Source organism: Diadema antillarum, unplaced genomic scaffold (assembly GCF_040938485.1).
Source record: "Diadema antillarum isolate AM-2024a unplaced genomic scaffold, OU_Dant_1.0 scf00000038, whole genome shotgun sequence".
In the NCBI taxonomy this organism is placed as follows: domain Eukaryota; kingdom Metazoa; phylum Echinodermata; class Echinoidea; order Diadematoida; family Diadematidae; genus Diadema; species Diadema antillarum.
Window position 1 is genome coordinate 1,527,037 of NW_027270927.1, and position 15,425 is coordinate 1,542,461.

General features: G+C 35.9%; 1 protein-coding gene across 1 annotated transcript; it reads right to left on the bottom strand.

Moving 5' to 3' along the window:
* Positions 1-523: 523 nt before the first annotated feature.
* On the bottom strand, positions 524-10,132 carry LOC139710068 (uncharacterized). Its single transcript, XM_071622016.1, has 9 exons — positions 10,026-10,132; positions 7,777-7,893; positions 5,748-5,813; positions 5,006-5,149; positions 4,196-4,252; positions 3,297-3,363; positions 2,683-2,820; positions 1,841-1,960; positions 524-773 (listed from the first exon to the last, which is right to left on the bottom strand). The coding sequence occupies exons 1-9, from the start codon at positions 10,092-10,094 to the stop codon at positions 748-750; spliced, it is 804 nt and encodes a 267-aa protein (XP_071478117.1). The 5' UTR covers positions 10,095-10,132; the 3' UTR covers positions 524-747.
* Positions 10,133-15,425: the final 5,293 nt, after the last annotated feature.

Here is a 15,425-nt window from a genome sequence, read left to right on the forward strand (position 1 = left end):
TATTTCCATTTGGGATAATGTAGGATGAAGGTGAATAACACGTTTGCCACTTTTTTTTTTCGTGCTGTCAGTTCACCATTGAAGAAAAGGTTTAATCTAAAAGGTTAAAGGGATAGTATAGTATTGGTGGATATTAAAATTGGGCTACCAAGATAACACTTATGAAATAGTACAGAGCATACCATTTTAAGAGGAATTCAAAGTTTATTTGATGAAAATCTGGTTTGGAAATTGCTGAAACATCCAAAAACAAAGGAAAACAAAGTGATCGTAATGAAATGTGGGTCCCACACTTTTTTAGAATCGCTCTGTTTTGGATATCTCAGTCATTTCAAAACCAATTTTCACCAAATAAATGTTGAATTCCTCATAGATTTACATGCTCTTTCATATTTCATAAGAGGTTTCTCATTATCTCACAAAAAAAAATGTTGGATACCTGAAATTGGGTCTCAACCAGAACTATACGATCCCTTTAAAGTGAATCTCTATAAAGTTCTAGGATACCGTGAATTCCCTCTTTTAGTCAGTGCATTTCCGTAAAAAAGAAATAAAGATAACTTTGATAATTTCTTTGTATCCAAAAGAACAGTGTAGTATTTCTATGGCCCTCATTGGTCATCGAATCGCCTCCTGTCCTATCAGAGACATTGCCTCCAACATCGCCATCTTCGTTCGTGGAATCATGCGACATCTTCGTGGGCGTTTCTCTTTCATAAAAAAGCGCTCTTCGCTTTTGTTTGAGCTTCAGGGTTGCTTTGTGTTCATCACTCCTGAGGGAAAATAACAAAGGTAAAGAAAATGCTTTTAGTTTATACCTTTCTCCAAAAGTGCATTTTTGTCTCTTTCAATAAAATGGGATTCAAAAATAAGATTTTATGACACAAATATGGCACATATTTGTTCATTTTTACCACGCAGGGGACATGTATAATGATACATGAATATACGCACACACACACACACACACACACACACACAAGCCAGCATAAATAATGTATATCGATTTCCTGCCTTAATTGTTATTAAAGAGCTGCAGATTTGTGCACCTGATAAAAATAATAAAGACTCTTATAAAGCCCCCATTCTACCTAAAAAGATACTCGTGGGATTTAGCTTTAAATTGCTTGCTCTTCTTTCAGGATAGTTAAATCATGATTTCAAGTGGGTATGTGCAGTGTGTCTTTGGGCACTTTACGACAAAGAGTGGTGTTGAAAGAAAAGTGATTGACTTTTCCCCATTATTCCACCAGTAATACCTCCACAGCGTCCGCACTAGGAATCAGTTCCAATTGAAGGGTTTGTTTGCAAAAACCGATAAGTCCATTTTTTTAAACAGATTTTGAAGTAGGGTCTCTGTAATAAAGTACAAAATAATACCTTTTAAATGATATATTGGTCATTACATATAAAGATACATTTCTGAAGTTATGGTCAAAAGAAGCAAAAAATTCCTTATTATTCTCCTTATTTTTCTTGACCTTTAATCGCAAATATCTCCATTTGGCAAGTATGGACTTGCCATTGTCTGATAATATTTCTTCCTATATATATGTTCCTATTTATATGTTTATATACAGCTGTAGACTGGCATCCTGTTGAATAAAAACCCTTTGTTGTGCCAAGAGAATAATGCATCTACTGCAAATTTACTTGAAGAAACCACATTCAAAGTAAAGTTTTTAGGAAAAGATTTCAGATGAATGAATTCATCTTCAATCTTTACAGTCGCGCAGAACATAGACTCATCGTGTTAGAAGGGAAGTAAATCAAAATACACATTTCCCCCATTCTCTCTCAGTTTTAGACAAAATGATGAAATCAAAGCAGTGTAGATTACCACTCTGCGAAGCATCCACAAGGGTAGACCCCACGGGAGGCGAAAGGTAAACAGGGGGTGGCAATGCGTGTTGTGTCTGGTACACCACGGGTCCCATTGGAGGCACCGGTCCGGTTTGAACTGCGGGATGGTCATCATCACGTTGACAAGAATGTGAATGATAAAAAGAAATCTTAATGTGGTGATGAGATGTTGCTTTCGTTGATGTTTTAAACTCTTAGGCCTCTGGTAGCTTGGTTGCTGTGGAATGATTTACCGTTACAAACGTAATGTAATCATTAATGAACGTACATAACGTTTAAGAAAAATTGAATCATATTGCACGTCCATGTATACAGTCAAATTTGATCAAAATTTGTATATCTGCATGTTTATATAGCCTTATACTTCTGATCACTTAGAAATCATTGTGTATTCTATGAAGTAAATGAAATTATATTCCTAGTAATTTTTTACCTCCTCACTAACAATATTGCATGTCTGAAATGAATATATTTGCCGAATTTTCTTGCTTCACTGACCTTAAAACACAATACGCATGATATCGCTTTATTCCAAGTTCCGTTTTACAACTTTGATAATCTTTTTAGATTGATTCGAAAATGGTATGCTTCTGTACAAGATCTACATTATATCACTGCTTTGTCTTTATAATTCCAAACGACGAATAAATGTTAGAAATCTATTGATTGTTAATTCAGAGTATAGTATCATTCTGTGTCGACAAACGTTCTACAATTTTTCCTTTCTTGTTGAAGATTGTGTGTGTGTTTGTGTGTGTGTGTGTGTGTGTGTGTGTTAGTCGCTTCTTTTTTTTTCATCTATTTCACAAGTTCACCCACCAGTCTGGGGTACACCCGTCTGGGGTATACCAGTCTGGACGGTGCCTGGGTTTTGCATGACGATTATTTGGGCACCAGCTGCTCCCAAAGCATGCGTCTGTAGTCCACCAGGATGATTAACACCGTGGCCTTCTTGGACTGAAACGGAAAAGGATATCATTATAAAAAGAATGTATGAAGATGAAAGCTCTGAAGTAGAAGTACGGATAATTTTAGGCTTACTGTTTCCTACTCTAAAAGATTCCCAGAATCCACGAAGACACATCAAGTCCCGTAAGTCAATGGATGAATGACTTTTGTCATTAGACCACATTTGTGATTACATAATATGCACGAATTAGATGGGAAATTATCGTACTGAAGAGCTAGTTTGTTCCTCATTTCGTTCATGAGCAGTGGACGGACGCAGGCAAACACACAAAGCTAAATGCAAGATTAATGTCAACTGAACGTAAGTTTCACAAAATTGTAGTTCCTTGTTTGTCGTGCTTTTCAAGTCTTTACAGAGCTTAAGGAAGAGAGCGCATGTTCAGTCCTTAAAATATGTCATGTGACAGCTGTCACGTGATAACAATGAAAGAAAAATTATCATTTTAATCCGTTAATCAACAAACCTGTAAAATACACCGGCACGTTCTGCATGTTTCCCGTCGTCAGTGACGCATTTGGTGCTGTTCCCACCTGTACAAGGTTTAGAATCAGTAAAGGAAACTGAAAGACTACTGTTGTCCCTGTTAAGATTTATTTAATCTTAATATCGATATTTCGTATAAGACACCCAATCAGATTATGATGATGCAATAAGGAGTGCTCCATCTGCATATTATGTGTGTTGCATACATAAAAGAAATAGACCCATAGTTAACTAAATAATAAAACCAATTCATGAAAGGAAAAAAAATGCTCACGTTGGCAGTAAATTTTTCAATATACATGAAAGAATGAGCAACATTTGATTAAACGTAAAAGACAACTCAAAAGCTAGCTGTTATTATATTACCCGTCTAGGTTCGATTACGTCATTTACATCTTGAACATTATATGGGATCCCGGCGCCTTTGAATGCTCTATGTATAAAATACAATGGTGCCATATAGATATTGCTCATCATCATCATAATTCATTCGTTATGGTCATATAGTCATACAACAAACGAATGATGGCTGATAATCTATAAAACAACTAGAAAAGTTGAACAACGAAATATAACAAAAAATACGATAAATACAGCTGCATTATACCATTGCTCTTCTAATAGTCACTTTTAGTATCATATGACCCGAGAGAACGTGCCAAAGTTTTACTGCATTTACATCCCATAGCTCCTCTTGGAAATTGACAAACAGTAGATGAATATCATACGACCGTCTCTTGCAGACAAATAGATACTTTAGTGGTTGTTGTTTCTATTCTTCTCATTTACCTGGGGATTACCACAATTGCAATTTCCTCTGCAGCATTTTTGGCAGCATGGAGTCCTGCACCCAGCTGCAGATATCGACGCGATACTCACGGCCGCCTCGAAACCCGCGACAACGATAATCAGGGCGTCGAGGAACTTTCGAACCCACTGAAAGGTAGCCAGCAAACAAACAAGATACCAAGTACTAAACAGATGAGAATAATGATAACTAGGCTTACACGACATGGCAATGTCATGAGCTTGCCGGTGTCGTGCAACGTTTCTGCTGATAATTATTTCTAAATGTATACATGCTGACATATGAACTTGAATTGACTTTGACTTACACATGCAATTCCTACGTACCCTATTATGTTTGACTGCGAGATATCAAACCGCATCATTCACGAGAGCACCCATGTTCTTTCAAACGCGTTGAAACATAATGGTACCCTTGCGATTCTACAAAGATTAACAAGATTGTTAAATCATGAACAGATTTGTAGATATTGGATGCAAAAGCAATCTGCGTATTCATGACAGCAGAAGTAATCATATATTTAGTTCTTTTAGGATAGTTAAAGTACTAAACATACCTTTAACATAATACCATGTGGCTGCATTCAAATGACGTGTAATTGTGTAGCATTCCGCGATCATATTCCTGTATTTGTCAGGAATCGTCTCTCGTCTCGTCTACATTTAGATAGCATTCCACAAAATATATATTTGCACCATATCCTTTTCGGCTTAAAAGCATACCACTCTCAAGCATTTGGTTTCCTTTGTCATTTGTTTCAATAGTTGATATTGTTCTCTAGCTGAAGAACATAATAAAAATTCCTTGAAATGAGCGAGTATAAGAGTATTTTACAACGACATCCCCAACGACATCCCAACTTTTGAAATTAATAAACTTACACTGAGAGTATTGCAAGGATATTCGAGGTTGAATGTCAGCGGGTAGCATCCGTACCACTCCCAGACAGCGGCAATGCATATCACCACGACAATATTGAGCGCAGCAAGTAGAGACATAATGCCCATCCCCAGATAGGCACTGACCTTCAGCGCGTGCAGAAAAGGAAAAGGGAGAAAATTCCTGTTGCTACGGAACGAGCATCGCTGTCTTGTATACATCTCCATCCAAAAAAAAAAAGTAATCCAATGAGAGATAGATTACATAATGATTATCTTAATCAAATTTATGTGAACATTTTCTTTTTCTTTTTCTATTTTGGTGCTATGACCGCCATTGAAAGCATCAAAATGGTCATATTTGATATAAAATTGGCATCGATATCCATGCTATCATGCATGGTCATGTGTGTACACATAATAATGCTGTTCTATTCTTCTTGTCATACATTATCATTTTCTTGAGAAGATTCAGTACCATGTTATGATGACAATTACAGTTTAATCAAACACAATACATATCTTTCTAATCATATCACATAATGATTAGATTCGTTTGATTCTTAAAATCTGTTTTACGTTCCGATGAGCTGAAGTGCACTTTGCCGGTCCATCTAATATCACGTTTATTGCCTCCTCCAACACAATAAATCTTAGCTTAACCAGGTAGGTGACTCCGGCCCTGGCTATTAAAACAGACAAGAAATCCTAATTACGGCGTTTCACAATAAAATGTCTATCTTACCATGCCAGTCCTCACAGTACTTTGCCTGTAGGTGAACAGCCCAAGGATGCCAGTAACTAGAAAAAACTATGATTGAAAAAACAGAAAAATAAGAAAGTTTGAGAGAGAGAGAGAGGAGCGGGGGAGAAGGGGGAAAGAAGAAAATTTGGACAGAGCAGCATCATGATAAAACTCAGTTACTGGTACTCTGCATAAGTAAATTACCATAATAATGATGACAAGTTCATGACGTGATTAATAACCAGCAATCAAAATTTCTTTAAAGTTCACGATTTATTGTACTGTGCTTCCCATGGTCGCTGGTAAAACAAAATTTGGCACGTCATATTGTTGGGGATGATTTAAAGACTTGTTCTCATACTTTCGAAAAATATTTCTATTTTCAGTTCCATGAACAATAATCCCTCCCACCCCCCCCCCCAAAAAATCCTTTTTTATTGATTGAAAATAATTCGCCAATTCCATTCTGTTCAATGAAAACAGGAAACAGAAAATCAAAAGGGGGGGTTGTTTCGTTTAAATACTCCGTGATAATTTTTGAGTAAGTGTCTGAAGAGTTTTATGGCAAAATGAGCTAAGCGTCACTTTAAATCACTTCATAGTAAGTCCATCAACCAATAGAGGAAAAAACAAACCTTTCCAGTTATACCTCCCTTGTGACACAGCAAGGAATATTACAGAAGTTATCATTAAAAATATCTTGTATTTTTCTTATTATTTTCTTCGTTCTTTAATCACAAATATCTAAACTTAACGAGAATTGAGTTAGCTTATTTTGAGAAAAAACTCTTCATTTATAGAGAGATTATGCTACGCTTTTGTGAACTGCATTAAGACAAGGAGAGCTTAGGCAATAGATTTAGTAACATCTTGGAATAATTTTCATCACCTTTCAAATGTGGTCAAGACAAAGCATAACTGATAGACATCGAGATACATCTCCACAATCACGTGCACCCCTGATTGGAGTATGGAGACCGGATAATTTGTGGCCGGGTTCAAAGCTTAAAGTTAGAGCTGAACAAAGGCGCCCCATGCAATCATTGAAGTTAATAGCTAACCAGAGTTAATATTCGATTCCACATCAATCTTTCTGTTAATCAGTAAAAACTGTGTACATACGTTATGACTCGAAACTGCAAGTCAGTATCGGAATGATATAAAAGTGCTCATTAAGGGATCTTTACGCAGTAATCATTGTAAAAGGGAAGTTGCCATTTCTTATGCATTTCTTGCAGCTTGTCATAAGCAAGTGCCCCAAAATAATAAAAGAGTATTGTACGCGTCATATTGAATTTTGGCTTACTGATACAACCTGACTGATGGGTCAGAGTCATAATACAAGATGATCTGAAGATCAAAAATCCCACTTTGTTAAAAATAGCAGTTTACTGGAGTGATGGTCATAGAATAATCCCTTATAGTCTTTCCTCCTCCTGAAAGACTATACAATTTCGAGCTTGATAATGTTTTGGTGCTTGCATTAGAGTTCAGAATGAATTGTCATTCGTCTGGCCAAATTGAAAGATAAATTGGAGGTTGCTTGAAGTTTAAGATTTACTCTAACGAAAGAAAAATTGAACATTCTTAAAAACCAACAACATCTGATATTCAACATAAATGAAATAACTAAAGGAGACATTTTCTTACTTCTATATTCAAATAAATATGCCATACCTGGTTTTCGTACATTAATTCACGTAAAAGTTATGTCTACGATCAAGCTTGCAAAGACAAGAGTAGGCTCATGAAATTGAGCTTACGACGTATGATAAGTATTACATTTTAAAATCGTGTTTCTGTCGTGAAAAAAAAAATAGATCCATGTCATTGGCAAAGCAAAGAAAATTAGGGGGACCCAAATTGATGACATGATCCCGAGTCTGGTTTTTAGGAAACATGGCAGGTGACTACACAACAAAAATTTAACAAAGCATGCCCATGAATATAACTGACACAACATAATGCACATGATAAATGCAAAGATAGAGTAAAAATTTAGTGAAATGTATATATACGCTTGACTCACAAAGAGGCCACTCCAAATAGGTACTGCGAGGTACGCGAAGCCCGCCCTGACGCCAATGGCTGCTCCTCCCAGAGCGGCCGAGAGAGATCCTGCCACAATGTGCATTATGGCTGTGGTCTAAAACAATACAGTGGAAAAAAGGAATATATTGTCACCAATCATTCTTACGATTTTATGAATCTTTGGATTAACTGCAAACAAATCCGACACAAAGGTGTGTTTTCACCTCTGAGTGAATTGTGGCTTTACATGTATCATTTCGTTCCCAATCAAAGTTATGTAACGCCTTGTCACTTTTCTTTCAGGTTTCTGTATTAATTCTTTTACTTTCTCATTTTCTTCACCCTGGCGCTATTCCATGCCACCCTCTTTTGGGAGCATACAAACGTGCTAACTCTTTCTGCAAAAGGGCACATTATTGGTAGGGATACCTTGTCAGCATGTCTGTCGTTGCCCAGAAAAATCACGCATTTACAAGTCAGAGGCTAGCTCTCAAGTTAAATATGCACAACCCTGAGCAAAAAGACATTTTCTCTTTTATATTGATATTTTTCTCTTGTTCCACTAAATGTTCATGAGCTGAAAATTTGAGACATTGCTCATAGATGACAGCAAAAATATTCCTCTGAAACTACATTTAAAAGGTCTATTCTTGGGAAATATGTGATGCTTTTCTTATCTGGTTTTTATCAAATTACCCATGAAAATTCGAGTGATGATGATGATGATGAAGTCTTGTATAGCGCCGGTATCCGCCAAGTCAGGCGCTCATGGCGCTTGCTCCAAAATCAATACATAATTCAGCTTAAATTTCATGGGTGCACCGCTTGTGATATGACAGTTAAAATAAAAAGAAATAGTTCCAGGAAGTAATTGTCTCCAAATGTGTAAACATACATTTTTACACATTGGCTAGTTTTTCAATTTGAAGAGATGGGTCTTGAGGGCTGTTTTAAAAGATTCTGTGGTGTCCAAAAAAAGAGGCTCCTTTAAAGGCCTTCCTATTTCGCTCAAGGGAAATGACGCACCAAAAGGGACACTTTGGTCTTTGCAAGGACAGAAAATGTGTACATTTTTCAAATTCCCAACAAATCTAAAAGGAAGGTCCTATAGCTTTTGAATCCAACATTATGCTGAGTGTAGCATTGAAAAGTTCTTTACTCTTGCATATGAGGAGTTTGTTCGCAAAAACCGATAAGTCCTTTTTTGAAGATTTTGAAGTACGGTCTCTGTCATAAAGTACAAACTAATACCTTTTAAATGATATATTGGTCACTACATAATAGGTACATTTTTGAAGTTATGGTCAAAAGAAGCGAAATTTTTTTTTATTATTCTCTTTATTTTTCTTGACCGTCAATCGCAAATATCTCCATTTGGCAAATATGGACTTATCGGTTTTTGCGAACAACGTCTTCATATTGTAAACTTTTACCGTGTTTACGACAAATTATATCACAAAATGACCACGTTAAGATATCTATTGAATTGAAAGTACAAAATTGAACTAATTTGCAGAATTAGAAAGCTTTTTTTATGTCTGTCCTGATAATTGTTGACGAAAGCCTAATCATCAGTGCTGTATGCTTTATTACAAAACAAAACAAAACAAACCAAAACACATACACATACACACATGTTGCAAAAATTCGTACATGAATTCCGCCTCCAGGATTGCCCACCACCCTTTTATGATGAATTCTAGTTACTGTACTGACTTGTGACACCTACGGGAACCCCCTTTTTACCAAAACAGTCACCTTTCTAGGTGATGTCAAAAAAAAAAATAATCGTATTGTAGGTTTACGTGTGTGCATGTTTAATGAATATCCATGATTATACATAATCATATTCACAAAATGTGAAAGAGTATGAATCATACCACATGCCCACGGTATTAAAGTACATGCTTTCTTAAACTCTACCATTTGAATAAAATGTCTTCATATTTGTTGATACATTTCGTTTTTTAATGTTGCTTGTAATATATACATATGTTATAATCCCGTAAAATTGAAACGAAAATCATATTGTTTGATATAGGCCTACTGTGAAATCACAGCCGATCAAATTATCGAATGTTTCGGCAGTTATGGAGATTACTGTTAGTACCTGCGTTTCAACTTTTTTTTTCCATTTCGTTTCTTTGTCCATGGTTTTAGTGATAGGTTGAGTCGGTCAAATGACACAGCTTCGGGACAGTTAATGGCTGTACAATTATATATTCATTCTCATTCATCAATTTTTACCTGCATGGCATTCTTTGCGTGGTCCGTTCCTGACGGACGCATTACCGGCGTGCCTAGACCTGCTTGCATGATGGATTTCTTACAGTGCCGCTCCTAGGATTTCACAGATTTCTTATGCTGAAATATAAGAAAAAAAAAACACAAAATAAGCTTCAGTTTAAGTTGTCATGTCCTCATTTGCAAAGGGATGAAAAAGACGTTTTGACCTTTAGCTGTGATTATTTCATGACTGCCATGTGACTCCTGGTATCTTTTTTTTCTTCTTCATTTAAAGCATAATGTGGATCTCAGAGAAAGAAATTTCATTATGTGAATACGGAAATTGCAGTGGGGATATTGAATAATGAGGATAGTTAAAATACAATCGTACGTCCGCATGGACAAGAGCAATGATCATCAAATCGAAGATGATAATCGATTACACTCGCAATAACATTAAACATCAAGAATGTCTACAAAATAAAATATAAGTCCAGCCACGAATGTCATATTATTGCCGGTCCGTCACATTGCCACATAAGAAATGAAAAAAAAAAACAAACACACACACACATGAAAACAGAAACTTACCAACAAATATCAACAGCTACAACTACAAACAGCAAAGTTATTTGTTGCCACTGCACTGTTGATCGAATTCCTGTCTGGTAAATGGAGATAGTCTCTGGTATTAAACATCAGCAGTCTACAACGTGTGTACGTTGTGCGTCCTCAAAAAAGAATTGTTCTTGTATTTGAAGTATTAAGTTTTTGCAGCGGGATGCGCGGGCCAAATTTGGAAGTACATCAGCTAAAATCAATACAGCCATTAAAGATATAGTTCGCTTGCCTCGGTAAAAACAGATTAATTTACGTCAAGATAAACGCAACCTCTTTCACTTGGCCGGTAGACTTTGAACCGAAAATGCTCTACTACCTCGACAATCTATCTGTATACGATTCACTGTGTGTACATTATATATGTAATGGACAAAAATATCTCATCAGTTCTGACGCAAGGCTTGTCGATGATGAAGTCAAGTACAAGTAAATGTCAAGTAATGACTTGTGGGGGTCTGCTTTACCGGCACGTTACAAATAAAACATAAATAGGCATAACATATTTCTGCAGGTGAACTCTTGATTGTCACCAAGCGATAGAAATACTTTAACCCAGGAGTAGTAAATCACATTTTTAAGCATGATAAGCAAAAGAGAAGGGTAGAGCCTAAATGGAGCGATCATTGTATTCGCTCACAGCTATGTATAATACTCATGTAAATTTTGACCGCATATGAAACATATCTGTTCTTTTAAGGTGTATACGTGTTTCGAATACATTACGAATACAATTAATGTGTGCATGTTTAGTGACTTGTACATGTCAGCAGTGATTAGTTTGAATTTAGTATTAATCTGTTGTCAATATGACGACTCTTCCCTAATTGTACTCACGAAAAAAACACCATAATGGAAAATGGAATATACGTGTGATTTTATGGTTGTCGAAGTCTGCAGCTCTACAACACATTGCAGAAAATAAAATCAAAACACAATGAATATTCATGGATACTTTAATAATCTTCAATTCAATTCAATTCAATTTATTCATTTCATAAAATCACATATAAAATATTTACATAGATGTGTGAGTCACAAGAGGAAATCACGCAAAAGCCTACGGCTTGGAAAAGGAGATTTCCTTTACAATATAGTTAAAAATCAGTTTTGAATGAAACATATATATATATATATATATATATTAAAAAAGAACTTAGATTAGAGGCCGTTACAAAATCAACAATACATTATGATAGAGACAGGAGACAGGAAACAAAACAACAACTGAACTGATACAATATAATACAATACAATAAAATACAAAACAAACATGCAGGGTAATTGTCAAAGGTTTGTATGGGAATTGCACAATTATTCATCATTCATTCATATATAACAAACATTTATCAATACAGATTAAGAAGAAGCTGCTTATATTGAGTCATAAAAAGATTCAATGTGTTAACAGATTTCAGTTTCATGCTTTAAAAATTCCACAATTTAGCCCCTTTGTACTTTATTGAGTTGGACTGACTGATTTTCAAAAGATACAATGGTAAAATATAACATTGTTTATTTCTAGTATTGAAAGAATGTTTCTTGGCATGAGAAGAAAAATAATCATTGAATATATCTGGCAAGACTGAGCGAACATATTTATACATAAAAATACCAAGTTTGGACGAAATTCTGTCTCGAAAATTTAATGTTTGCAAGTCCTTGAATAATGGAGGGGTGTGGGCAAGATTGAGGGAATTTGTACAAAGGCGAATGGCTTTCTTTTGTAGGACCGTTAGCCGATCTAATTGTCGCTGGCTAGTCCCTGACCAGACGAGATTACAATAGTCTAACTACGGCAAGATAAAGGCATTGTATTTAAAGCATGAACAGTGTATTTTTCGGGATTAACGAACGAAGCTTGAACATCATACCAAGTGCAACACTTATCTTTCCATGGACATAATTTATATGGTTATTCCACGACAGCTTTTCGTCAATATACACCCCTAAAAAGTTTATTGTGGCAACTTTTTCAATTTCATTATCATCAATTTTTATAGAAAAGCTTGGATAAAATTGTACCTGTTTTCTGGAAGTCTGGAAAATCATATATTTCGTTTTAATAATATTCACTTAATTAATTAAGTTAATTAGTTAATTTGCCTTGAAATAGTTGCATAAGGATTGCACTTCTTCATTAACAATTTGGTAAAGCATTTTCTGATCAGAATGTCAATATATAATATTGATATCATCAGCATACATTACAAAACGAAAAACTTTCGATGAATTGATATCATTGACATAAATCAAAAAGAGAAGAGGGCCAAGGATACTACATTTAACCGTTAAAACTGGTGTATTGTTGTCGTCCACTCAAATAATCAACAAACCAAGAATGAGGCACACCACGAATGCCATTGTTCTAGCTTGTGCAAGAGTATGTTATGGTCCAGTGAATCAAACGCTTTGCTCAGGTCAATGTACATAGCCAAGGGAATTTCTTTCTTTTCAAGGGATAAAATGACTTGCTCCAAGGTGTGTAACAATGCTGTTTCGGTAGAAGAGGAGGGCCGAAAATCAAATTGTTCTTTTATGAGAAGGTCATTTTCGGACAAATACTTGTACAAACGTTTATATACAATGCGTTCAATTATTTTGGAGAAAGTTGGAAGAGAAATTGGTCTATAATTTTCTATCAAAAAATTATCATTCTTCTTATAAACAGGAATTACCTTTGCAAGTTTGAGGGAGTCTGGGACCTTACCTGAGCATAGCAATTGATTAAATATAAAAGCAAGGGGACGAGCAATATAATGAATAATTTGTTTTACAAATTTAGAACTAAAACCATCATGACCACATGAAATCTTATTGCGCACTTTCTATTGAATCCATCATGTAATCAAATAATCTTGGCGTTTGTTCCGGTGCTCTTTGCCAAATTTTCTTCAATGACCATTACTAACAAAAACAAGCAATAGACATCATTAGTGAAGATGTTCTCATCAGCACCTTTGTTCAGCATACACAAATATTATGGGTGCTGACATAGTGCATTGACATCGAAATAGTTTGTATAAAGCGGGACCACCTGTTATCTCTAAATGTTTAATTGATAATGTTTACTTTTTTATGTAGAAGTTTGAACTCCTCATCGCAGGGTATTTCGCCCGGAGATATCAGCGCACATAGTAATTATCAAAATGTCGAGTGTTTAATAGGCAATCTGTTGCACATGCAGCTCCGAGAATGTCTATTGAAATACGGCGTCAAAAACATATACAAAGGTGATATCAACTTTGGCACGATGAAAACCTTAGATGTAAATGTGAAGGTAACAAAGCTTCTGCGATTTGCTTGATAATTTTAACCTATTCAAGTCATTAGTAGTCAGAAGGGAAGAGCTGATTTCGTTAGCAATTCTAGTTCAACCTGGAAATCATTCGAAAACAAACAACAACACATTGTTAAGAATGTTAACGAACATAATATATAGAAGAATAGATAGTGGGAACTGTGGAACTATGTTCAGTTTCCGTTTGTAAGCAAATGTTGGAAACTAATATTTTTCCTCAGTTTCAATGATTTGACATATTCTATTTATTTTTTACATGTATTTCTTGTTAGCTCTGTCAAATAATGACAATACGGCCCTTACAGTGTGTGTGTATAGTGTAATGATGATAGACGTACGGTAAAAAGATAGTAATAATGGTTTCGATCACTGCATTCTAAACAAGCGCCCCCCCCCCCCTCTATAAAAAGTTATGCAAGACTTGCTAAGGATATATAGAACTACATGTAATTGACATGGCTTTCATTGAGCTCCGAAAAGCAGTCGACAAAATTGACCTCTTTCAATCCTACTTATATTTTTCGGTTATATACCGAATAGATATCCTCTATCAAATGAATACTTTTGAGATCATCTAAGAAAATAGAGATCCCTTTCATCGCTGTACACGATGTTTGCATGTAATTTTGGTTAAAGTCAAGAGTGTAAACATGCAGCGCTAATTCATGGTCATGAAATAGTATTTGCCTGACATATTTTCATCTCTTAATCTGATTTATGTTGTTTTCTAAGTATCAAAAATGCAAGTGCGGGTTTTAAAAAAATTGCGTTTTTTTTTAATTTTGGTTTAGTTTTTTGTCTGAGATCGACTGGCATTTCAGCTATCATCATCCATACATGTGTAGCTAAAAGACAAGACTTTTAGAATTTACAAAATATTCAATGCATGTCATTATGTTCTCTTTCCAGTACGAAACATATTGCCTCTATATGTCTACTCCATCACTTTCTAACAATATTTCGCTTTCCACATTCCAAAGTGTTATCATTTACTTCTCGGATATTCCACATAAACTGTAAACCATAAGGGCGGACGTCCACTTGGGCGCGGACAAGCCCAGGAAGGGTTGCGGAAGCAAATTCTGTTATTTCGTCATCCTGTCCGCGTCCGACGCGGGATAAGTGTGTGAATCGGCTTGTCCTGGGACATTCCTAGGAATGTCCGCGGAGTGTCCGCGTACTGTCCGCGGACTGACTGTGGACATTCCTAGGAATCATTCCGGAAGAGCGCGAAATACCTCGGAATATGCTAATCGTAGCCGGGCAGCGCGTAAACATCTATAGGAAAACACCAGGAATGAACGGGGACAATCAGGATGCCTTCCGGACAACATAAGTTAGGCATGCGGACAAACTGCGAACAATGCCAGGAAAATGGAAAGGTATAAATTTGGCGCTGACTTTGACTTTTCCTAATTCGATTGCTAGCCGTCATTGATGCTCCTTGTCGTGCTTCCGCAGTAGCTGCTGATATTATAATGATATGATTGGTCAATACTATT

Bases quoted from the DNA above. Each gene is read 5' to 3' on its own strand.
- LOC139710068 (XM_071622016.1), bottom strand. From the start codon at position 10,094: ATGCAAGCAGGTCTAGGCACGCCGGTAATGCGTCCGTCAGGAACGGAC. The intron at 2,821-3,296 runs GTTTGTTGATTA...TTTCCGTTTCAG, and splicing joins CGTGCCGGTGTATTTTACAG to TCCAAGAAGGCCACGGTGTT. The intron at 774-1,840 runs GTAATCTACACT...ATTTTCCCTCAG, and splicing joins TGTGGATGCTTCGCAGAGTG to GAGTGATGAACACAAAGCAA.